The sequence below is a fragment of the Varanus komodoensis genome, unplaced genomic scaffold, assembly GCF_004798865.1.
Source record: "Varanus komodoensis strain SLA01 unplaced genomic scaffold, ASM479886v1 scaffold13_3, whole genome shotgun sequence".
NCBI lineage: Eukaryota > Metazoa > Chordata > Lepidosauria > Squamata > Varanidae > Varanus > Varanus komodoensis.
In genome coordinates, this window is record NW_025335409.1 from 10184729 (window position 1) to 10209068 (window position 24340).

General features: G+C 40.9%; 1 protein-coding gene across 6 annotated transcripts in view; it reads left to right on the forward strand.

Moving 5' to 3' along the window:
• Positions 1–24340, forward strand: part of CACNA2D1 (calcium voltage-gated channel auxiliary subunit alpha2delta 1) — a 452873-nt gene that overhangs the window by 312888 nt on the left and 115645 nt on the right. For all 6 annotated transcript variants that reach the window (XM_044423417.1, XM_044423419.1, XM_044423424.1 and 3 more), the window contains 3 exons: positions 4268–4399; positions 21499–21568; positions 22720–22770. In XM_044423417.1, coding sequence (XP_044279352.1) covers positions 4268–4399; positions 21499–21568; positions 22720–22770 — 253 coding nt within the window. The remainder of the gene's footprint in view (positions 1–4267; positions 4400–21498; positions 21569–22719; positions 22771–24340) is intronic.

The following is a 24340-nucleotide window of genomic DNA, read 5'->3' on the forward strand; positions in this document are numbered from 1 at the left end:
ATAAGTTGCCTATACATATATGTGGGTTGCTGGCTAGAGAGATAAAAGCTTTATTTTACTACATTCAACAAGGTTATAGCTCAGAAGAAATTACAATATGACATTTTCCAGGAATCGGTCTCAAAATATTGTTTGTCCTTAACAATTACACTGTGAAGCTTAATGGTGAACTTTTTTTGTCCATACATATAGCAGCAAACAAACTGGAATTACTTGAGAGAGTTAGACATTAGTGCTTAGTTTTATGCTAGTGCTAACTTCTGTATAAGCAAGACCTTTGAATGCCACTTAAGGTATAAACCTTTGCATTAGAATGCTGCAGCTTTGTCTAAGAGCTAAGCTGAGCTTGTGAGCTCCAATTTGAATTTCTTATGGCTCCCATGTAAATGGGAGCCAAGAGCTGTTATGAATAAATGATGGTGTGTTCTGAAGACGGCTGTTCAGCAAAATCATAATTGAAAAAAGTGGGTTTTTTGCATGCATGTTTACCTTTCTTAGCCACCCTTTTCTTTAATCCTTTGTTAATGAATGTATAGTTTGCCAGCTTTGCAACCTGTTTTCCTCCAGCTTCGAAACACCATCAGAAAAGACAAAGAAAAAGTGATAATGCTCCATCTGACAAATAAAACCTTGTTCTTTTCCAATTAACTGAATGCCAGCTGTTGCCTAGCATGAGAGAGTTATTTTGGTGTATTAGGGATGCATTTGTGACTGAGTAAAGCAGAATGAAAGGAATAGCTATTTATCAGTATCATAATTAAGCCCCATTGCTTTTTTCTGTCGATTATTAATGCAGCAGTGTTCATTTGTGAGCTTGGTCCTAACACAGTCTCAGTCTGTTCTCCCCCTCCCCCCCACAAAAAAAAATCTTCCTAAGAGTTGCTCTCTTCACATTTTTGTGAATAGTCCTAGAATTGGCCAGGGTCAATTTTAGGAATCTGAATTTCTATTTCTTTGGCCACTTAGTGTTTATCTGATCATGCTTATGAATATAAATGTTCTTGTATTTCAAGTTAATTCTGATGCTGGCCCAGCTCATGAATATTGATGTGCACACAGCTGATCTCTCTGCAAATGATCACATCCATAAACATGAAAACACTGTAAACTTACAGTAATGAGCGTACTCTTGGATTTTGGCCCCAAATCAGCTTTACAATTCTAATGTTACAGTTTAATGCTATATTCTCCCTCACTGTCTTTTCCTCAATGTTTGGGGAAGCTGGTTTATTCATCTAGTGTCTCATCAGGAAAGGAACCTATGTTAACTGTTGCAATGGACACAAATGCTATTTTGGGGTTCTACTTTACTCTTTTACTCTCTTTTATTCTTGAAATAGTTATCACTGAGACCATACTTACATCCCCTGTTTTAGCTGCCTGTGAACAAGATATAAGTTCTGGAAAGCCCACCGAGGCTGAGACATGAATAAGATTAGAGGTCTACATTTAAAAAGTTGGTTGCAGTGGCACATCCAAGGTTGACCATGGCTACAAGCTAGCAGCCTTGTGGTCTGGAGCATCCCCCAAGGACCCCAACACATGATAGCAGGTGGTGGCAGAAGCTCTTCCTCCTTTATCAGAGCTGACAACCTGGTAAAAGGAAGTGTTGTGACAGCCGACTGGTGGAGTCTGAAGCCTCCGGCTGTCCCTTTTTAGTTCACAGGGGTACTACTGGCTTAACTGGGAGTTGTAGCATCTCAGCCAATCAGACACTGCCTTTGGGGAGCATGGCTAATGAAGGCACAGGGGCATCAGAAAGACTGCTCCTGGCTATGTCCCCTAAGGTAAGCATTTGATTAGCCTAGATACAGCAATTGAAAGTTGACCAAAAAGCCCAACAACTTTAAATGAAAGCCATGGGACTTGGGTTTTGACCAGTTGGCTGCCATGGTGCCTCCTTTTACTGGTGAGCTGGCTCTGGTAAAGGAGGAGGAGGAGGAGGAAGAGCCCCTCTCACTGTTACCACAGGTAAAAATAAAGGATAGCTGAACTGACAGGACGGGAAAGCATTCTGTCTGGAGTTCCCTCAAATATGGCAGTGACTGGTTGTTTTGTTCAAATATAGATGGGAAGATAAGTTGCTGCATAATTACAGTTTAGGCCTCATTACCCATTTAGCTCTCTGACCCACCACCCCATCATCTCCTTTGCATTCTCTTTAAACAAACATTTAAGAAAATGTATATTGATAAATGTATTTAGCAGGTTTGTACGCCCAGCATACTTTGCTGTGATACATTTCTGTAATTGTCTATAACTGAGATTAAGTTTGCAGCTCCTTTGAATATTTTTGTTTGGAAATGTGGGGTATTATGTATCTCAGTGTTCTGTATGATGGTCATTCTGGAACAGGGCTTTAAGTATGCAGTATGCTTACCAGTGTGCACTGTGGGTCTTTGTGGCTTAGACAATCCATGGTGGACTGTTTTCTCATGTGTACCAGGCCTAGGAGGACTCTCTTCCTGGGTAGCTGCAGGTGGAGATGAACAGCCCTTCAGAGATCCAAGCTGTGGCAAGCTAGCAAGTCAGTACATGAAGCAGAGGTAGGTTAGCATTGACTGTCTCCAAACCTCTGCTTCAGCTCTGGAAGAGGCAAGGTAAAATAAGGAAGGTGGACTGGTGCTGAACTAAGGCCTCCACACCAGCAAAGCAAGCAAGTACTTAATTCAACAAGAAGACCATGAAAGACAGCTCTGAGGTAGCAGAGAGAAGGCAGAGGCAGATGCAAAAGATTCTCTGACCAGTGTCTTGCAAAATCTTGTATGAACAATAGAGCTAGCTTCATGTTGATCGGATGAACATTATTAGCTTTGATGAAAGACTCTGGAATAGGCAGTTGTATGCTAAGATCTTTGGTAGTGGCTTTTCTTTGTATGCCCCGTTATCTCAGATGCAATTGCAGGGTGGGGGTACAGACAAAAAAGCTGCAGGATAACAACATTTTTGGAGTTAAAGGCACATTTGGGAATTTGAGATACTGTGGAGGGTACTGCTGCAAAATGCCTAACTGGGTGCATTATCACTTCAGGGTCTACCCATCATGTCTATGCATTTTAGACTGCATCTTATTCAGAAAAAACAAAACCCTGTTTGTCTATTGGGCATTATAACATCTCTTTGATAAGGACTTGTCTAATAGTTCAGTGTAGCTTTTAAACATGTGTTTGATAATGCCCTGTAGCTGCTTCCTTTTGGGATGAAGTCATTACATAGATACAATTTTGCAGCGGGACAATCATTAACATTTACTGATGTACACACACCATAATTGCTTACCTGCTTTTTAGAAATTAAGGAATGGAAGAAGAAATTATGCTGTCTGCCCTTTTTACCGCTATAAGATTAGCAATGAATAATTGGAGGACTGACATTCACTTCTGTAGTGCAATGGATTCAGGACCTTACAATGATTTTGGCATATGAATAGGGTTGCATATTTGGTTCCCTTTTGTGGATGTCTATGTGCTAGAAAGTAGTATGAAATTAATATAAATTTATGTGTGGATATTAAAAGATGTTTTAAAAATATACATTAGGACCCCTTTGGCAGTGCCTGCAGCTCTATGGAGCCAAAAGTACCATGCTGAGGATCCTCTGGCCTATGAAATAGTGGTATTCCAAGTATGAAATTATCTCCCCAGATGCATACCTTGATGTCACTTGGGTTCCAGGCAAAGGTCTTCTAATTTTGCCAGGCTTTTAAATTCCTGTGTAAATTGCTTTTAGATTCCTTTCTTTAAAAAAAAAAAAAATTCTGCTGACTCCCTTTCACTACACTTTTATATTGGGGGTATGTAATTATTTATTTGTATTTGTTTTATTATAAAGTTAACTTTCTCAAAATTGTGTACAGACTGTGTTGAAAATTGGGATATAAAACTATTAATAGACAAAATACAAATGATAGTCTAGAGGCTTATGCTAAACATTCATTAAAAAGCACCGTAACAAAGAAAACCTTGAAACTATTTATTTATTTAAAGTTTTTATATGCTGTCCCCTTGCTATATAGTCTCGGGATGGCTCACAGAGCCTCGGGACGGCTCACACAAACTATTCCACAAAAGAAAATTCCCAACAATAAATGGCTTGCTGCAGAAGAGTAGTACAGAAAAATAGAGTGGACATCCAGAGAGGAGTCAATGCATCCTACAAAGAAGCAGAAAACAGAGTGTAATATTTCTGTGCATAAATATTCAGTTACTGCCACATTGTTTTTGCATCTGGCTTTCTAATATGAAATATTTTAAACTGTTTTTTGCAGCTACAATTGTATTGAATGAACTGAACTGGACAGCAGCCTTAGATGAAGTCTTTAAAAAGAACAGAGAGGAAGATCAAACCTTGCTATGGCAAGTCTTTGGCAGCGCAACTGGCCTCGCCAGGTATTACCCAGGTAATTTGCAATCTTGGCAACATCAATTCCTTCTCATGCCCTTACCCCATTGTAATCATTTCTCTTAAAGATCAGAAGATTTTTTTAGCACATGCACAGACAAAATACAGAGAGTTCTTTCCTCAATGTAAAGCTGGTGAAAGTGAAGTTAGGAGCATGAAGTAATGTGTTAGAAGAGATACCTGATACCTAATGAACTGCAGCCTCTTTACCAAAAGAGAAGAAAACTCTGGTGGAATCAGAAAGCACTTTGGCTTTTGGTAGAACTGTTGTAAGAATTGGTTTGGTGGTCACTTCCTCTACCCTGGGAGTGCTTGAATCAGCTGCTGGGTGTGTTATTTGCCCAGATGAATTAAGAGGAAGTATAACTGTTTCATTAGACATGTTTGCCCTTATGAACCATCTTCAGTACCTCTGAAGATAATGTGGCTGCCATGGGAGTTCACACTGATTAATATAGAGAGAAGGGGCTTGTTTTATGCATGCATCTGTTCTGCTCTGTCCTGCTCTTTAGAGAATCTCATTACTGTACCGTAGTAATTAATTTAAGTGGGTGTATATTTTTAATGTCTTTAGGCCACTGGTAGACTCAGTTCAATTAGCATATTCTGCAAAACTCATCTAATGTGCTAATGCATCTGTGCTCATGTTTAATGCTTCCATAAAGGAGATTTAAAAAAAAAAGTGATCAGATTTTACCTAATGATTAGGTGTTGACGTTCTACATATTTAGTATGCTCTACCAAACATTTTCATTTCTGTTGTTAATTTTACTTTTCAATAATATCCTACTAATAAGTTTCCAGTTCTTATTGTTGTAGCAAATGTGTTATTGTGGCCGGATATTAGGTTATCCTTGAAGGCTCAGAAATTCAGAAAGTCTTGGGGTTTGGATAGTCTTAGGATAAGGTTTTTGTACACTCTGTTCCCCTAACTTTGGTGCATTTTGGTCTCTGCATCTCAAATTTGCTTTGCCCCTCCCCTTAATTGTCACAAACATATCTGAGGTTATGAAAAAGCAATACTAAAACTAAAATGAATTGTGGAAATGACATTTATGCATAGAAAATATATAATTCACAAGTAGCAATTCAACTTACTTTAAATCTTATCTGAGTCTCTCTAGTGGAGGGTTTAGGGGTGGGGTTAGAATACAAATAGTCTGGTTTATTTTCCCTTTTTGTATTATAAAAATATTGTACAGCCAACAAGTCCCTAAACAGCTGGGCCTAATAAATTGTTCCCATCATTATCTATATAGAGTCTCTATCGGTGTATCTCCAAAGTCTGTTTTTCTGTGAACAGCTTGTGTGGTTTGTGCCTCTTCACATGTCTTTCCTAAAAAATGCCTATTTTCTCCCTCATCCCAAAGCCAGATAATTTGAAATAATATTCCCCACCCATTTTAATTTGTCGTTAAAGCTTTAAGTAATTCATTTATTGATTTAAATCTGTTCTAATCCTTAGGTCTGTTATTTTTTTAACCTTTCTATACCACTCAAAAGCCAAAGCTCTCTGGATGGTTCATAACAATTACAACTATAAAAGAAGCATGATAAAATACAAGGGAAATATTAAAACTAAAATATCAACCGAAAAACAAAATGCATGGGTATTTTTCAGCAAGAAGACTTAGATGGACTTTGTGGGTATTTTACATGATGTTATTGTCCAGGGCCTTTTCTGTACTTTTCGCAGCTTTCCTTTTTAGACAAGGAAAGTCAGTTATTACTTCCTAATCTTGTGATAAGTTACAGTGGTACTTTGACTCACGAACACCTAAGTTCACGACCAAAACGGGTGCAAATGGAAATTTCAGAGAAAAATTGCCTGAGTTCACAAACTCCGCATTGGGTGACGACCATGATTGCCCCCGCTTTCCCCCCAGCACGATTGTGCCCGTCTCCCCATGCACGAGCGTGCCTGCAATCATTCCCGTCTCCCCCCAGAGCACACCCGCGATCACACCTGCCAAACCCCAAGCATGATCGTGGCCATTCCCCCCACCCCCAGCACAATTGCTATCACACGATTATTGTTTGGACTCTCCCTCCAAACAATAACCTCCCCCTGCCACCTAGGTTAGTGTTCTCTACTGTATTATACTTTGTTCTTTGTTACTTTGTTTCAAATTTTTGTGATTTAAAAAAATATATTTACAGAATGGGTTAACTTTATTTACATTGAACCTTATGGGGAAATTTGACTTGGGTCACGACCAGAGTCCTGGAATGGATTAAGTTTGTGAGCCAAGGTACCACTGTACTATGAGAAGATCATGTAGTTTTGCAGTTCTGCTATATCCCAGCTATACCACAGTATCCCCTTGTGTTTGTATAGTGGAAGAGAAAGTAGGAGGGAGCCGTATGTAAAACACCCACACAGAAAATGAAAGCAAAAGCCTCAGTTGGTCTTCCTGTGAAGATAAGTCCTTTAAAACCTAGATACAATGGACATGTTTAATGTACAGGAAATCATGGTTTCCCATTATGTGAATAAGGTGTGGAAACATTAGGAACAGTTAATCCTCCTTTATGTTTCTCTTCTGCTTGCTAGACTGAAAAAATCCAAAGTTTTATTTTCTATTGTAAACAAACCACAGTTTCCTATGCGAACCAGACTCAGGATTTATGAGCACAAATCCTGATTTCACTTCCTGATTATTTACTAACTGGAGTTTAAACAAACCACCATTCCCTGATGTCAGCCATCATGGTGACTTGCAGTTGCTTCAAGCCAAGGAGAGATACTTCTGCTTGCCTCTTCTGGCACATGGAAGAAGAAGAATCCCTAGCTTCCTATTATATATGCACCAGGCTGTTGTATTTATAACAGTCACCCAAAACAACATGAAACATGCCAACAATTTCCTAGCTATGTGAATGAACAAAAAGTCTACCAGATTTTAGGTTAGGGAAATTAAATGGTTAAGAATATTTGCTGCCACTTCCCCTGAGAAATTCTAATGCCCTTGTCTTCTGGAATAATGGACTTTTCTTCAAAGCCTTTCTCATTCAGTGATCTGACCTCACAAACCTTATATAGACTGATCTCTTGGCAACAGTATGCCATTAAAGATAGGGCTGTGGGATTCTTGGTTTGTCTAATAACTGAGTGACAAAGATGTAAGATGCTTATGGGCATCTCAGTGCTTTTTATGTATCCTGCCTTCATACATTTGTTATTTTCTTTCCTAAATGAAGAAAAAATATGCTCAGAGTGACTTGCAAATGTTAAAGGCATAGATAAATCAATTAAAACAAGTAGTTAATTAAAGCCTTCTCAGCTGGAACACAAACAGCAGCAATAGAAAGAGCAGTATAACAACAGTGTTTTTTTTAAAAAAAACATAATCCCATATGCATTGCATGGTTAGGAAAAAAAATTGAATAAATACTTACATGTGGCTAGATGGTGTCAGCAGTCCCAAAACTTTTGGGGCAGTGGGATCATTGGGAGTTTTCAGTGTTGTGGGTGCCTTCACAAAATGGCTGCCACAGGGTGCCACTTGCCCATTCATAAAATGGCTTCCATGGGGCACACTGCTGGTCACAAAGCACTTCCCAGAAGGCAAGCTACTTGCCCAGGTACCTAATACAAGGCCTGAGCACCAAACTTTGTTTTCCAACATACCAACCTCCACATTTAAAAATATCTTAAGAAATACAGCAAAAAAATAGGGGGAGGACAGCAGGAGAGGTGTCTGTGAAGTCTATTTCCGCAGTGTATCGGTGCTATGGATACCACGTTGGAGCATCCTGATATATAGAGAGAGAGCTCAATGGGCTGGCAGTTCCAAAGTATGGCTGGCAGCTGTGCTCTGTCATGCTTCGACAAGATCCAAAACAGAAGGTAAAGAGCCATTACAAATTATGCAAACTAACTAGCTCCCCAGACATGAGGATTAGACCACTGGGGCAGTGATGAACTTGGCCACTGGATAATTCCATTTGTTCACAAGATGAATTTGAGAACGTGCACACACATAATGATTTGATGCTCTATTTGACAAGAAGTCTTAATGAATGCACAATATCCTAACATAAAATGTAAAGGGGCAGAGGTTATTCTAAGTGCAGACCCCAAACTGTTGGCCTGATTTCTTCACTAATATTACTAAAAGCATAGTTTTGTCCCACTGGCAAGAGGCTTACCCACAGATTTCATGATTACATTCCATTTTGTGTTGAAAATTTGCATTAAAATGACCTTCTGTTTTGGAGAAGATACATAAGAAGGGGGATGGACAGAAGCATACTGAGCAAATGTTTCCAGCAACACCTGAAAATAAAAAAAAAACAGGACTGGGATGTGTAGGACTGTGTAGGGACCAGATCAAACCTTGATCTGACTTTGAGGAACCTAAACATCTTTTTCATTCTTTTGACTTTTTGGCATGGGATGTTTAACCTGCTACTTTACTGGAACGTTTTTTTCTGTTTTCTTTGTGGGAAGGGTGCATCCTTTTTCTGGGGGGCAGGGCGGCATTATCCCCTGTCCCCACCAAGTTTCTTTTTCTCTGCTTTTCTATATATTTCATTATCCAACCACAGCATGGCACTGTGATGTAGTTGAATTGTGACAATGGAGAATTGTGACAATGCACAGGATTTTCATCCTGGTTTGTTCTGCTTTTGAAATTTGTAGTTGACTTTGCTCACTCTTTTTAAAGAGTCACAAAAATGGCTGGAAAACACAGGACAGTCTGTGAAGGATGATGCTACCGTGAAAAGGACTTACCGGCTTCTATGAGTGAGCAGTCATGAATGCACAACAAATGTCTCATGTAGAGAAGCTCTTTCTTTCTAATATACTTCCCTGCACAGCATATTCAAGCAAGTGTAGAAATAAACAGAAAGGCTCTATTTAAAAAAAAATAATTGGGGAGTTTATATTTTAATTAAAAAGAGAACGCTCATGTTCAGGTTGTTTTCCTGTCAGTACATGTATGAGTTTTACCAAGTTTCACAGTGGTTTGAATATTTTCTTTTTAATAAGCTATATGCATGCATGTTACTCCTAACTTTTGACACTTCTCCAGAGTCAGTTGAGCTAGCCATAAATAACCCAGATACATTTCACTAGGTGCTTCAGGAATTCTGCCACGTTGCAAGCTTAGCTCTGTAGGTGGCCTGAGCAGACTGAAGCAATACATAAATGTAGAACAGCCTGCATGCCTCTGCTATTTCAGCAACAGGATGGAAGCATGAAGAGAAAGAGGGAGAGAGAGAGCAAGAGGAGAGAGCTATCCAGCACCCTTATTTTTTGCACAGAAGTGGTACCCATTTCTTTTGGCAAATATTTCAAAAGTTGTATTCTTTATGGTTTTAATGATTGATATAATGACTTTGGAAAGATGTGTTACACTTACTGTGGGACACTTATGTTTTACATTTTAAGCAAATCAAATACATTTAAGATCCTGAGTATGAAATACTCTTAGTCTAGCAATTATTGTAGTAATAATACAGACAGAGCAGTTTGCACCATTATGCTATTACTAACATAAATAATGTTGTTCTATTATAAATTATCTACCTCAGTTCCTGAGGTTAAGAAAAGGAAGAGGCAAAGTGTCAAAACAGGGTTTGCAAAAGTAGTTACCCCACTATTTGCAAGAGCATCCAATGTGAGGCATGAGGTCCCCATCCCAAATTAATTATATTTAGGGAACAATCCAGGTAGACCTCCAAATCCACTTGTGAGATGCCACTGGCTCTGCCCCCACAGATAAGCCCCTCTTCTTTGAAAATGAACTCAAGGATCTATTATGATGCATTTCATGTCATTCACATTAAAACATGAAGCTGTGTGATTGGAAGAATTGAATGAAAACTAAAGTGTGTTTCATTTTCCTAACTCAAGGCTTTTCCTGGATTGTCAATCCCTCTCAAAGTTTCTCAGGCCAAAGCTGAAGAACTTACCTCCCAGCCAGCACATGTCGTTTGTTAGGATTTAAAACAGAAACTGCACCATGTTTATACCTCCATACTTGTAGCCTCTTAATAACAAGTACAGCATGAAACAGTTGGAAAAGGTTAGAATGGATCAAAGAAATTAGAAGGCTGCATTTTCTTCCAGTCACTTGGAATTGTCTGAAATGAACTTTGGTTCTCATGGAGAATTGATCTTCGAAGGTTCTTTCTCACTGCATATCTTACATTATGTATCACATTATGCTTATCCATCTCTTTTGTGTCCTACTGATTAGATTAGAGCAGCACACAGTTTATCAGTTTTGTCTCAGAAATCAATTACATTGGAAGGCTGGAACAGCATGGGGTCACTCAGCTTCAGCAGGCTAAGTAATCAGAGAGAGCAGATCTTTATTTGCACTGCTCTGCAGTTTGCTTCCAGATGGAATAGAGAGCAGTGGTCCACAGAAGTCCTGTTTCCCTAGTACCTGATCCCTGATATTTTGTCTAGGATTCTTTGGAAATACAGAAAGTAACAGATAAGGACATAGCTGGGCCACCCTCAAAGGAAGAAGGAGGTATTCTGTGCCACTGAAGCCACTGGATAACAATTATGATTACAGGATTGTGGGGTTATCTCTATGCCATAGTCCCCTTGGACTTGGCCACAGACTCCTGATGCCGGTGGCAATTGTAGTCACCCATGCCTCATGTTATGACAGACTTTAAAGAATTATATGCATCCAGTTTTAGTTGAGCTAAACCAACCTTCCCCAACCTGGTGGCCTTCAGAAGCATTTGTACTACAGCTCCCAGAATTCCCATCCAGCAGGGCCGTTGACTGGAAATTCTGGGTGTTGTAGTTGCAACATGTTTGGAAGGCACAAGGTTGGGAAAGGCTGAGCTAAATTATTTAAGATGGCAGGTGCAACCCTTTTATACATTCGATGGGGCTTCTGCCTCACTGGCTGTCTTTGTCCAAAGCTTTTTAGCTCCATGTGAATCCAACAAAGTCAGCCGGGGCTAACATTGCTAAATAGTTGACCTTCCTGTGCTTGGTTTCTCACTCACTCACACCTGCAAATTGCAGTTTAATGCTCAGTCTGCTCTGAGAACCTGCTTGACGATGCGCAGGGTTATAGCTCAGAGGCAGTTGGAAATGAAAGAATTGTATGACCCACCGGCCGAATGGAGAAGTCACCTCTTGTTAGTTTCAGTCTGTTGAAAAGGGAGAGACGGAGACAGAGGATGCCAATATGGTTTTCCCAGTGGCCCCCAAGGAGCTCATAAAAAGCTACTGCACAGAAAGAAAACTAAGTTAGATTTTGAAGAATGGCCCAAATTCCTCACTAGTTTTGCCTCTATTTCTTCTTAATTACAGATGTAATTTATTTTATAATTGTAAATCAATAGTTCATTATACTACAGTTGTAGGTAGCACATTCATTCTTTTATTCTTTAAGCTTTGTTTACTTGCTAATGGGCTAGCATATTGTGATGTAGCTCTTGAGATGGTAGAACCCCTGTCCTTCATTTTATTCCAGTTTTTTCAATATTGCTTTGCAATATTTTAGATAACATTATATACAAGGGCCCAGCCGACTCTTGAATGCTACTATTTTAAACAAATGCACTAAGTCACATCTCACTCAAATATAACAGTTAACGATAATTTCATTAGAATGCAGTTATCCCCTAATGTCTTAGGAACATTAGGTGCAAAATTTATGCATAGGTCTTAGGTGTCTAACTCCACTTATTAAGGAATATCTTACATTTAGACTCATGCAGGATCTTTGAGAGTATAATTGTAATTTAAACATCATGTAAAATGTTTGAGGCTTTTGGCTTAATAGATGGAAAAAAATGCTTAACTTTCTTTCATTGAACTTCTCCCTTATTTTTATTCCTCAGTTCTTTTCCATTTTTATATTTATTCCTGTTTTTCTGTTAGATCTGACTGGCCCAGGCAGTGTGAGCCTCCTTGGCTCAAATGCTGCTTAGGCAAATAAATAATGTATCACTTTTGAGAATCAATTTATAGTAAAATAAAATTCTCTCTCTCTCTCTCTCTCTCTCTCTCTCTCTCTCTCTCTCTCTCTCTCTGTCTCTCAATGAAAGCCTTACTGCGCACAGCTGCTCTTGTGTTAACTATTACTGGCAGGTAATAGGTTTGCCTTGATATTTGGTTTACCAAAGAGAGTCATTACTGTCTCCGAAGTAATAGGAGACTGACTGATATAAAACTGTGCAAAATACATCAGAGGTCTTACAAAAAGAAAGTTAAATGGGAGCTCTTTGGCTGGAGTTTCTATGTTTCCCAGTAGCTGGTATTTTCAGTCCTACAGCACGTACGGTACAAAGAATCCTTTTGGAAATGCAGAGGGGTCTGAGAGAATGCAGAACGTTTGCTGGAACAGAGAACATTGCCGGTGTTGCCCAGTAGTTAAGAGCATGAACTGGGGCGTGTCTTGAAAGTTTTATGATGCTCATACTACATTCAAGTAGAGAGTGTGTATGCCCTTTCACACACCTTTCTGATCTTCCTTTCCATTCACCCGTTTATCTGTCATCCAAGAATGCTAATAGCTAAGTTGTTAGAAGGATTCATACAGTAATATATGTGAAATTCTTCCAGCACCTAGGAAATGTGTGATAAAGATACTGACTGTGCTTATAGATGTCATGATTTATTATCCATCTACAGTCCTGTGTTGCGAGTATCTCACATTTTTCCTGGCCATGGCAGCTGATGACATGGGAGGACAGCAGTAGACCTCATCCTCCTAGGGCCAAAATAAGTATTGCTTTAGCATCAATGCATCCCCCTCCCTATTTTTACTTTGGGGCAGGCATGCCTCCCTGGTCTGGCTCCTAGAAGCTTCCCAGGGTCCCAGGAAAATCGACTTCATCTCCCTCTCTCTTAGCTCCGCTCTGAGGTTTATTGCTGTCCTGGGAGTTGAACTGCCTTTGCCTCCCTGCAAAATTGCTTCTGTTTTCTCAAGCCAAATTATAATTGCTCTTTTTATCGATCACTTTTGAAGGTGTGGCAACCCTTTCTGAGAACATCATCCCGTGCATATTTACACAGAAAAATGTCCTGCAGCTAGCAGGATTCCCCAGCAAACTTTTTTATATAGAGCATCATAAAACTGCCATGACATGCCTCAGCTACATTTGAACAGAAAAGTTCATGCTCCTGCTCTTAATTACTGGACAACACCAGCAATAATCACAAAGTCTACATAAAAATATACTATCCATTAACATTTATTTATTTACTAGATTTTTATTCTGGGGTTTTTTTTGCAAAGAACTAAAAGCAGCTTATATCATCTTCCTCCTGCTGCTCTCTATCTTATCCCTGCAACAACAACCCTGTGAGGTAGGTAGGGCTGAGATTCTGTGAGTGGCCCAAAGACCCCCATTTTGCTCCGTGGCCATGTGGGGACTAGAACCCAGATCTCCAGAGTCCCAGTTCCACACTCTTAATCACTATCCCACACTGGCCAGCAAATGATTAAACGTGATTTGGCAATAATCAGTGCTTCTATGAGAACAATGAAACCATTTCAGAAGATGGTAGTCTAAGCAACAGATTTCAAAGAGCTTTTTTGTAATCACCCTATGGTTGGGGTTCCACAAAGGAATAGATTGTCCCATGTCCTCTCCTGTCCCACCTGCCTACTGAAACGTGCTATGGATGATGTTATTCCAAGCAGTTTTCAATGGCACAAGAAGCTGTGCCTTTGTCTGCACTGCTTAAGCACCTCCCAGAACTTTTCTAATGGAAAACAAAGCCAATGATTAAAGATCATATTTCCAACTGCCCCATTTCAGTTCAAAAGATGCACAAAGTGTATCCGGCTGCATATCAGAATAAACCCTACTGCTTGTCCTTGTCCTTTCAATGCAAACCATCCAACTATTTGTTAAACACACCCACAGTGAAATGTGCATCTCAAACATAACTTCTCTATGAAGAGAAGTTCATGCATCCATGAAGCATGAGGTACCTTCCAGTTCCATTTCCTGGCATATCTTTACTTCAGATCTATAATGTTTACATCCGTCTGACTGCTGCAGCTTCACCAGCAGCACCACTAGGTGCATGACAGTTGAATAGTCCTTCATGACAGTTGAGGTAACACACCTCTCCAAAGGTACCTCCCTCAGGATACTGTAGGGGAAGGGAACCTGACACTGAAACACTTTGAGTCTTTGATGTTGACAAGCCCTGTGGCTGTTTCTGTGTGGTAGAACTATGGTGTGTTTTTCAGAGTTTATGGAAAGGTTTCCAATGCTAGCTAAATGATCAGTGCCTGGCGAAAGAGCTCATGCAATGTCTCATACCATAGTCTGTGCAAGTAGAATGGAAGCATTTGGTGCTTGCGCAAGGATGCTCTTCCACAAAGTTTGTGTTTGTGGAATGGCACCATTGGATGCAACCCGATGGCTAAAATGCAGTGAGTGAACTACAACTCAATTAAAGCAGGGGTTTTGATGGGATTATTGCCATATGTTTGAGCCATTTTTAGCTACACATGGTTTTGGGGAAGGGAGTATAATTCTTTCCTGGAATGGTTAAAATTGCTAGTCTTTTTGACACATCATTTGTGGGAACCAGATCTGCCTTGTGCAAGTCTGGAGGTACTAGCAATGCCTCTGCAGCTCTGAAAAAAGCAAACAATTGCAAGAGTATGGCTGTATTGACTTTACTGAAACCATGTGTTGAGTTCCATTTCTCCATGAGTTTGTCATCCAGCACTGTGCCCACACAGTTGTGTTCACTTCTCAGTAATGCCACAGTTTGCATGCATAAGTTAGGCTTTACTTGAGTTTAGAACCTATAGATTGTCGTTCCATTCATGACCTCTTCCAGTTCAAGTCTGGCAACATTTGTATTTTCTGTGTGCACTCAAATGAAATTCTTGCTGAAAGTGCTTGCGGCAAAACAGCGCAGGCTGCCACTGGAGCCTACATTTGATTTAATGTAGGTTCAGATTGATTCACCCTTGTTTCCATCTGATATTTTCAGTTTCTTTCTGTGAATACAGGCATATGTCAAACAATTAATCATTATTGTATCAGGTTTCCCAAGAATGAATGAATGCTAAAAATCATATTTTAGCTTGTTTGCGAGAAATGAAAAGGCTTTTTAAGAGTTTTGTTGGCAGTGTTTAGAAGCCAGCCCAGCTTTTAGCATCTCTTTGTTCCATTTGTGTTTTGCTTTTTCCAAGCTGCTTGGTTTCCATTCTCATCAAAAAGGAAAATGGTTAAATGTTTTTCTAAATGCTTTTCTAAATTTTTTCTAAATGCTAAAGAATAATATTATTTATTTACTTAGTGCATTTCTGACCCACTCGATAACTGATGCTCTCTGGATGGGTTACAACCAGTTTGAAAAACGAAAATGCCATTTGAAAACACTGTTAAAGTATAACATACAATGTAAATATATAAAACAAATACAATATAATTCAAAGCAATAAGCTTCACAATAAAGAGAAAAGTGTATAACAACCCTTATAATAACTTAGACCTGCATCTCCAAAATACCTGGAATAAGAACCTTTGCTTGGCACCGAAAATATAGCATAGAAACATAGAAACAGAGCGAGTCAGAAAGGGACCTCCCAGGCCATCTAGTCTGACCTCCGGCATCAGCCGGCTCCGCTCACGACATGCCCACCATATGGACGTCCAGCCTATCCTTGAACACCCGCACCGATGGGGCCTCAACGCCCTTTCATGGAAGCCCATTCCACACCCTCGGGGTCCTGACTGTCAGGAAGTGCTTCCTGGCAACTAAATGGAACCTTGGCTCCCTGAGCTTTGCTCCGTTGGAGCGCGTCCTGCCTTCCTCTGCAGGGGAGAACAGGTCCCTACCCATCTCCATGTGACATCCCCTCACATACCTGTATGTTGCCAACATATCCCCTCTGAGTCTCCTCTTCTCCAGGCTGAAGAGACCCAGTTCCCTCAGTCTCGCCTCATACCGCATACCCTGCAAACCAGCCACCAACCTTGTGGCCCTACGCTGCACTGACTCTAACCTGGCTATATCCTTTCTGTAATGAGGGGCCCAAAACTGAACACAATACTCCAGTTGCAGGCGCACTAGAGTCATGTAGAGTGGCCGTAATACCTCTCTTGATCTAGAAGCCACACTTCTGGCTATGCAACCAAGGGTGGCGTTCGCCCTCTTGACCACCACATCACACTGCTGATTCATGTTTAGCCTGCAGTCAACCAGCACCCCGAGGTTCCTTTCACAAGTGCTGCTCTCCAGCCACTTGTCACCTAACCTGTACTTATGACAGCTATTCCTATGCCCCAAGTGCAAGACCTTGCACGTATCCACATTGAATGCCATCCTGTTGTCTCCTGCCCACTTACATAGTCTGTCCAGATCCTTTTGGATCTGGAGTACCTGCTTCTCAGTTGTGGCCACTGCTCCAGTTTTAGTGTCATCTGCGAATTTGATCAGCAGACTGTTCACCCCTTCTTCCATGTCATTGATGAAAAGATTAAACAGGATCGTCCCCAGCACAGAGCCCTGGGAGACCACGCTTGTCACTGTCCACCATCCCAATGATTCCCCACTAATGCTTACCTTCTGCTTTCGGTCAGTCAACCATGCCCTAATCCACCAGACAGTGCTTTGGTGTATCCCAAAACTCCTCAGTTTCTCCACCAGGATATCATGGGGCACTTTGTTAAAGGCCTTGCTGAAATCCAGGTATACCACATCCACTGCATCCCCTCCATCTAGCCATCGTGAAACCTTGTCATAGAATTCCACAAGGTTTGTCTGGCAGGACCTGTTTTCGCGGAAGCCGTGTTGTGTGGCTGTCAGCCTCCCTTCCCTATCTAGCATCACTAGATCTCTCTCTATTATAAGGCTTTCCATTGTTTTTCCTACAATGGATGTAAGGCTAACCGGTCTATAATTCCCCATGTCCCTTCTACTACCCTTTTTGAAAATTGGGACCACTGATGCCACCCTCCAGTCCTCTGGAACTTCATCCGTTCTCCACGAGGTCTCAAAAATGGAGGCCAGCGGGTGTGAGAGAACCCCTGCCAACTCTCTAAGTACTCTTGGGTGTAACCCGTCAGGGCCTGGCGCCTTTGTAATGTTCAATGCCCTGAGGAGCCCCTCGACTTCGGGGGGGGGGTGACTTTAATCTGTGTCCCTAAGTCCCCAGCCTCATCTAATCTCCTATGCGGATATCCCCCGTCCTGCTTTGGGGAGAACACAGAGGCAAAATAGTCATTTAGCATCTGTGCCTGTTCCCTCATATCAGTCACTGGATCTCCTTCCTCCTTATTTAGTGGTCCCACCACTTGTCTCCCCTTCCTCTTCCTATTTACATGCTGAAAGAAGCCCTTTTTTTGCTCTTGATATTCTTGGCAAGTATCAGCTCGTAATCAGCCTTAGCCTTGCGAAGAATCCTTCTGCAGCGGGCCTCCTCCTCCCGGTATACCCTTTTTCTATTTGCCCCAGTACCCATTTCCTATGGAGGTTCCTCTTTCGTCCAATTCCTCTAACCACCTCTTTTCACATCTATGGAGGCACTCTCCTCTGCCTCCCTACCTTACTGTCTAGAGGTATCGTCAAGGCTTTCGCCTCCAAAACCTCCCTTTTGAGTGCTATCCACCCCTCCTCAACTCCCTTACCTTCCAGTAACCTATCCCAGGAGACTTTCCCCAATCTGGCCTTCAGATGACCAAAGTTGGCCCTCTTGAAGTCCCAGCTTCTAGTGCTCAACCTGCTGCCCGTCCGCAGTCCCCTGATCTCAAAGCAAAGGATGGAGTGATCACTCGCATCCAGATGAAGTAATCTGTACTTCATCTATCAGCTGCTCCCTATTGGTCAAGATCAAGTCAAGGATGTTTCCCCCCCTCGTCGCCTCTCAGACCCTCTGTGTGAAAAACCTTCCCTCTATAGCTTCTAGGAAGTGACATGACCTGGCTGTCACCACCGAGTGAGTCTCCCAAGTAATATCCGGGAGATTGAAATCTCCCATAATTACTGTGTCTCTCCCCTGAGATATCCTTAACATATGCCAGGTGAATCTCACTGGGAAATTATTTCTATATATAGGGTGTCACCAATGGATAATTTACACTGAGTTTGCACTGAAATTTACAGAGAGGCATTATAGTCATGAATATATATTTTTAGCTATACAGCAAAGACTAAGTTGAGAATCAGTTATTCACAAGCCATCATGTCTGTAGGAAAAGTCTGTCTGAATACCTTCAGTTATGAAGAAACCTAGAGCTTGGAACATGATTCAGCCAAAGTCAAAAACATTAGGTTCTTACTTATTTACAAGCATGGCCATGAATCTCTCCCTTTACAACATGTAGACTGCAGTTCTCTGTGCTCTGCTGAGCAGCTTTGTGAGATCTGCAAGCGCACTGTCAAGCTGCCAGTGCATCACGCCTAGTTTCGAACATATAATCTAAGTGCAGGAAAGGAGTCAATTGCTATTCTAAAACTGGAATTGTTGGACAGGAAGAGACTATTTGCATCACTATGTTTTTACAAGTAGCAAAACAGCACGATCTTTCAGAATTGGAATTGATGGAAACTGCATTGCTTTGAGCTTAGCCGTGAAATTTCAGGGACTGATGTTAAATCAATGTGAATATGTGATTGCTTTAAAGGTCTAAAAGAAAGCCCTGCACCCCAAGGCAGCATTGCAGTTGAAGAAGGTTCATCCCAGTTGAGTTGCACTCAGCTTGTATAGTATAGAAACTGTCTATTAGGAAAATCATCCTCATTATCATAAGTCCCTGCTGCCGCCCCTGCCCCCAGCCCATTCTAGGAAATTTCTACTACACAATTGGATTCTTATTAAATGTGAAGAGGCTTAGCAATGACAGAGTTCTGAGAATTTCTGAAAACTGCATGAATAGCAACTTGACTTCCTATAATCAACTTTCTACATGGTTGTATTTTGAACAGCTTCTCGTATTTACAAAATGCAATGTGCAGAGCCAGTATGGTGTAGTGGCTAAGGAAGGCCTGGGACTCAGGAGATCTGGGTTCACTTGGCCATGAAGTTCACTGAATTACTTTGGGCCAATCACAGACTCTCTCAACTGAGAAGTTATCAGGATAAGATTAAGAATTATGTAGGCTGCCTTGAATTCCTTGCAAGGAAAAAAGGCAGGATATAAATATTATAGATAGATAGATAGATAGATAGATAGATAGATAGATAAGGAGACTAAGCTCCCCACATGAAGTCTGTGTGATATAAAACGTTGGAGCTAAGTGTAAAGAAGACTTAGGAAACCTCTAGCCATGTTCTCCAGAGAAATGAAAAATGAATGACTTGTTCTCATCTTGCCTCTGCTTTCTGTAGATTGGCATAATGGTCTGCCACATATGCATGGAAACAGGAGCTTGTCGTCCTTAAAAATGATACTCTCTGCTTTAGGTTTTGAAATAATTTACTTATAAATCAGTTAACAAGAGTTTAGTACTGCTGTAATTCAGGCCTTGTTGCTGAATGTCCACAGCCAAAGGGAAGACACACACATTCCTTCAAAGACCTAATGAACAGTGGTATCTTTTCTACTCTAGAGTAATTGTAGCAGACTGGCTTCCTGCCTCTGCACTGCTGCTCCAGATATGTGTCTGTGGTGTGACTGCACCCCCCCAAGTGGGAATACACACATACGCACACACACATCAGAGGTGGCATATGTTGGAGCAGCCATTTGCTGTCTTAGAGTGTACATTGTTTCTAACCAAGTATGGCTACAGAACATGTGTTCTCATCATGGCCCCCTGCACCCATGACCTTGATGGCAAGGAGGTTCTGCAATGGCACCAGTAGCCAGGTTCAGCCGAGTGCATTGATGCAGGCCTTCTCGTTGACCAGGGGAGATTGCAGGTGGAGAGGATGGTGCTGGGAAACACATTTCATTGCCCTTTGTACCTACAGAAATGGAATGTCTTTGTGGGGCTATCAAGGAAGGAGGACGGCCATTGTTAGTGACAGCCACACATTTTTTATAATGTGTAGTTGTGCCCTTAGGACACATTTGCAAGGAGCCAATTAAATTGAAATTGCTATTAGGAATCAAGGAGCTACAGTAAGTGCGCTCAGTGAGATTCAGAAAAGAAACGGCTCCTCCCAGTGAAGTGGCAGAAAGCCTTACTAGTTATCCCAACCTACTTTTCAAAGCCCATTTTCAAAGAGGATTGCTGGATGTTCAGGACCCATAAACCTAAATTATTATTGCAAAGTTCTTTGGAATCTGATCTGTTTCCTCAGAAGGCATTATTGACATTACAACATGTGTGGAAATGCTGCTGTTTTGTGTCAACTTACTCCATCTGTGCAATGAATCCATCATGATTTATGTCATAGCATAATTTTGAAGAAGAGCAAAGAAGCTGTAAATGGAGATAATTGAGACATGCAATCCTATGTCCTCCCAACTTTGTTTGGTGGGGGGCATAAGAATCTACAGATACCCAGCACTGAAGTGCTTCAACACTGGTGCTTCAAGTTCCCACCCTACTCTGATCACTGCCTGTGTGGAAGAAACTACAGAAACTCTGTGCCAGGGGGTGGGGAAGAAGAAAGATGCTGGGGAGCTCTAGCTGCACTGGTTCCTATTATCACCCCAGGCTCTTTCCATCCCTCTCCCCAGCACTTTATCTAGATAGCTAAAAACATCCATCTATATAAGATGGATCCAGCAAGGTCCAGTGATGGCAGAATCTGTTGCTGCTGTGCCTTACTCCAGTTCACGGATGCTCCTCCATCTCGGAGTTCATACACTTACGTTCATCCAGGGCAGGGGATCTTAAGTAATCCACAAATAAGATTACGAGAGCAATGGATACTCTGATCTTTCCATGGATGTGTCTGTTTCTTCACAGCACAATCCTATGTATGTTCCTTCAAAAGTAAGTCTCACTCTGTCCATTGGGCTTACCGTGAAGTACACGTGTATAGGATTGCAGCCTTCGTCCAGTCTGACAGTGAGTTATCAAAGTCCAAGGTCTACCAGTACAGAGAGTTATGTATTTAACTGTTCAAGCTGGAGTGATTCACTGTTGATGTGAAACAATGTGGGCATAGCACTTAAAGTATAAAGGCGTAATAAATATAGTTCTCCACTGTGTCATTAACTTCAACATATTTCTTTCAGCTTCTCCATGGGTGGACAAAAGTCAAACACAGAACAAGATAGATTTGTATGATGTCCGTAGAAGACCATGGTAAGATTTACCGTTATGAGTCTGATGAAATTATGCATTGATAAAGTGCATGCTTTATTCTTTTTCTTCACTATTTTTCAGGCACATGAATCCAAATAAATTTACATTCTTCGTATGATGTATTCCAGACAGCATTAAATGAAAATTGTTTTAATTTTGAAATACATGTGTGTAGGAAATTCCAGCACAGATGTGCTGGACTACATATTCCATTATCCTTAGCCAACATGGGTAACAACAGCAGTGTCGGCTGGTGGTGATGGAAGCTGTAATCTAATGCATCTGGAAGGCACCAGTTTGGGGAACATTGATACTATCCATATATAAAATAACATTTTTATGGTTTATTGCTTAATAAAACCTTTTGCTTCATTTAGAGTTCATAAAACTAAAATGAGTCTTTACTCGGGAGAACTGTATTTCTGCAGAGAGGAGCATGCAATAAGGTTGTCATTTTGTGTGTGGGTGAAGAAGAGAATTAGAGTTCCTTGCAGATTTGCGTTTTTAGTTCTGTTAATTAGCAAGCGCATGACACTGCTTTGACTTTTGGCAAATGCTACTTTAGGAGAGGGAAAGCTCTTTAAATGTTTCCCCTCCAAACCTTCCATGAGCTGCTCAGTGGGGACAGTTTAGATTAGAGAAAGGACAGAGAAGGATGGAGATAAACAGACTCTTTCCCAGAATGCCACTTCCCCAGTCTTCAAAGAGGCCCTGTGGGGCTGCTAATTAGCAAACAAAGCAAGCAAGCAAACTATAAAACCATCAGGAATCTTCTCCATCACATCTTGTACAGACATGGACATATGCATACATATGTGACTTTGTAGTGGCTGTTTATCTTGCTAGAGCTGAGCAAAAGAGTAAGTTACCAAGTAAACTTGAGACCAGCACCTCTTTATCAGAGTCTTCCACCTTTTGTGTTGCCAAAGTGTATCTAAATATCTTCAGCATTACCAGCCGGTATCTGACCCATGGGTTATCCAGAAGGAAGATTCCTAAAGAGAAAATAAGTGTTTGCTTCTGTTTTCTGCTGGGATACAATAGTAAGACTCTTGATTTGTTTTTCTGAGATTGTGACTTGTAGGTCAAGCGCCAGTCAGTGCAGTATTTAAGGTGTCTATCTTTCTTACCTGTCTGTCATCTTATTTCAGGTACATCCAAGGAGCTGCATCACCCAAAGACATGCTCATTCTAGTTGATGCGTAAGTGGCAAAAGTTGAGGCGTTCATACAGGAGGGTAGGAAACTGTTGATCTTCTCAGTGTTTAAAAAAAAGTCAAAAGACTCCAGAACATAATTTTTAAATGCGAAGAAATCCAGTATACTTCATGAATTTGTAATATGCCACCAACAGCAAAAGCTTGATTGTTTTTTTGGTCAGCATCTCAGTTCCCAGGGAAATCAGTTGAAATTCAGTTCCCAAAGAAACACATCTGTCTTATCTTCATTTCTTTCTTTACATTTTCTAACCAAAAGTAACCTCAAGCTGTTTTTTGCCCCACAAGGGAAAGGGATTGGAGTACACCCCTCCACACACACACACACACACACACACACAGAAATGGTGCAGAAAGTGATAAAGATGAACTGGGAAATCTGGACAGGAAAGGCATAAGCAAACCCCATGCGCACACACACTCACTGGTACAGGCATTCTTGGAGGCTGCCTTCCATTTGATGACAAAAAGATACACGCAAAAAGATACACAGAGTGTATCTTGGTCCATTGTTGTAGGAACATGTTGGTCACTAGCATGTTGCAATGTCTCTTCTAAGTCTTATTCCCTGGCAATAAGAACTTTCAGGTAAAATATACATAAGGACCTTGCCCCCTTTTGCCTTGGGCCCTGCCTACACACTGGAGTGTGAACTCAAGCGGCTTCCCCAAGATGGAATTCAGCCTTTGAGCTGCAAGAGGTTCAAACTCCCTGTGCTACTGCATCTCATGAAATGCGGAAGAAATGACGGGAACCGAAGCAGCACAATTGCTGGTGAATTTATAAGTGCAATTTTGAATCCTTAGGGAGGTGCGCTCCGGCAAGGCCTTGGAATTGTATTCCAACGCTTTTGATCCAGTTGAGCATCGCTGCATTGTCATCTCCGTGCCAGCCCTTTTTAAATATGGCTCATACATTATTTATCCACCACTCATAAGGGATTATTTCATTTATCTGGCATTTCTCGCTTTCTCTGTTTTTCAAAGACTGTTTGAATGGGAAAGAAAACAATTAAAACCCAAGATGAGTAAACATCGCAGGTTAAAATGGCATTTTATTAGTAGTATTAGTATTTCTTTCTTTTTTGGCAGGGGAGGGGAGAAGAAATAGCAATTTGCCATTTTATTTTTCCACCAGCTGTTTTGCAGTATTAATGAAAAAATATTGTGCTGTACCCTAATAAATTTGAAGCTGCCATCTCTCATTGAGCAACCTGAATACCCTCCCAGAAGCTTTTTGTTAGAATCAGAAGGCTGATCTGGGGGTGGTGTTTGATGAAAGCCACTTAGTTTTATCTTTCATTGTGAAGGCCATTGCCAAGGAATATGTGAAGAATGACTTTTTCATATCTCTCATATATTTCTTTGTAATGCGGGAAGCTATATTTCATTGTACTTTGTCTCCACAGTGCATATAGCAATTAGTGCTTTTCAAAGCAGATAAATATGTCCCTATTGAAGAAAAAATGTTACAAAGAATTTTTATCAGAAGGTGCAATTAATTTTGAAATTTCTAAACTGCTTTTCTATTAAAAAATGTCTTTGACATGGAGACAA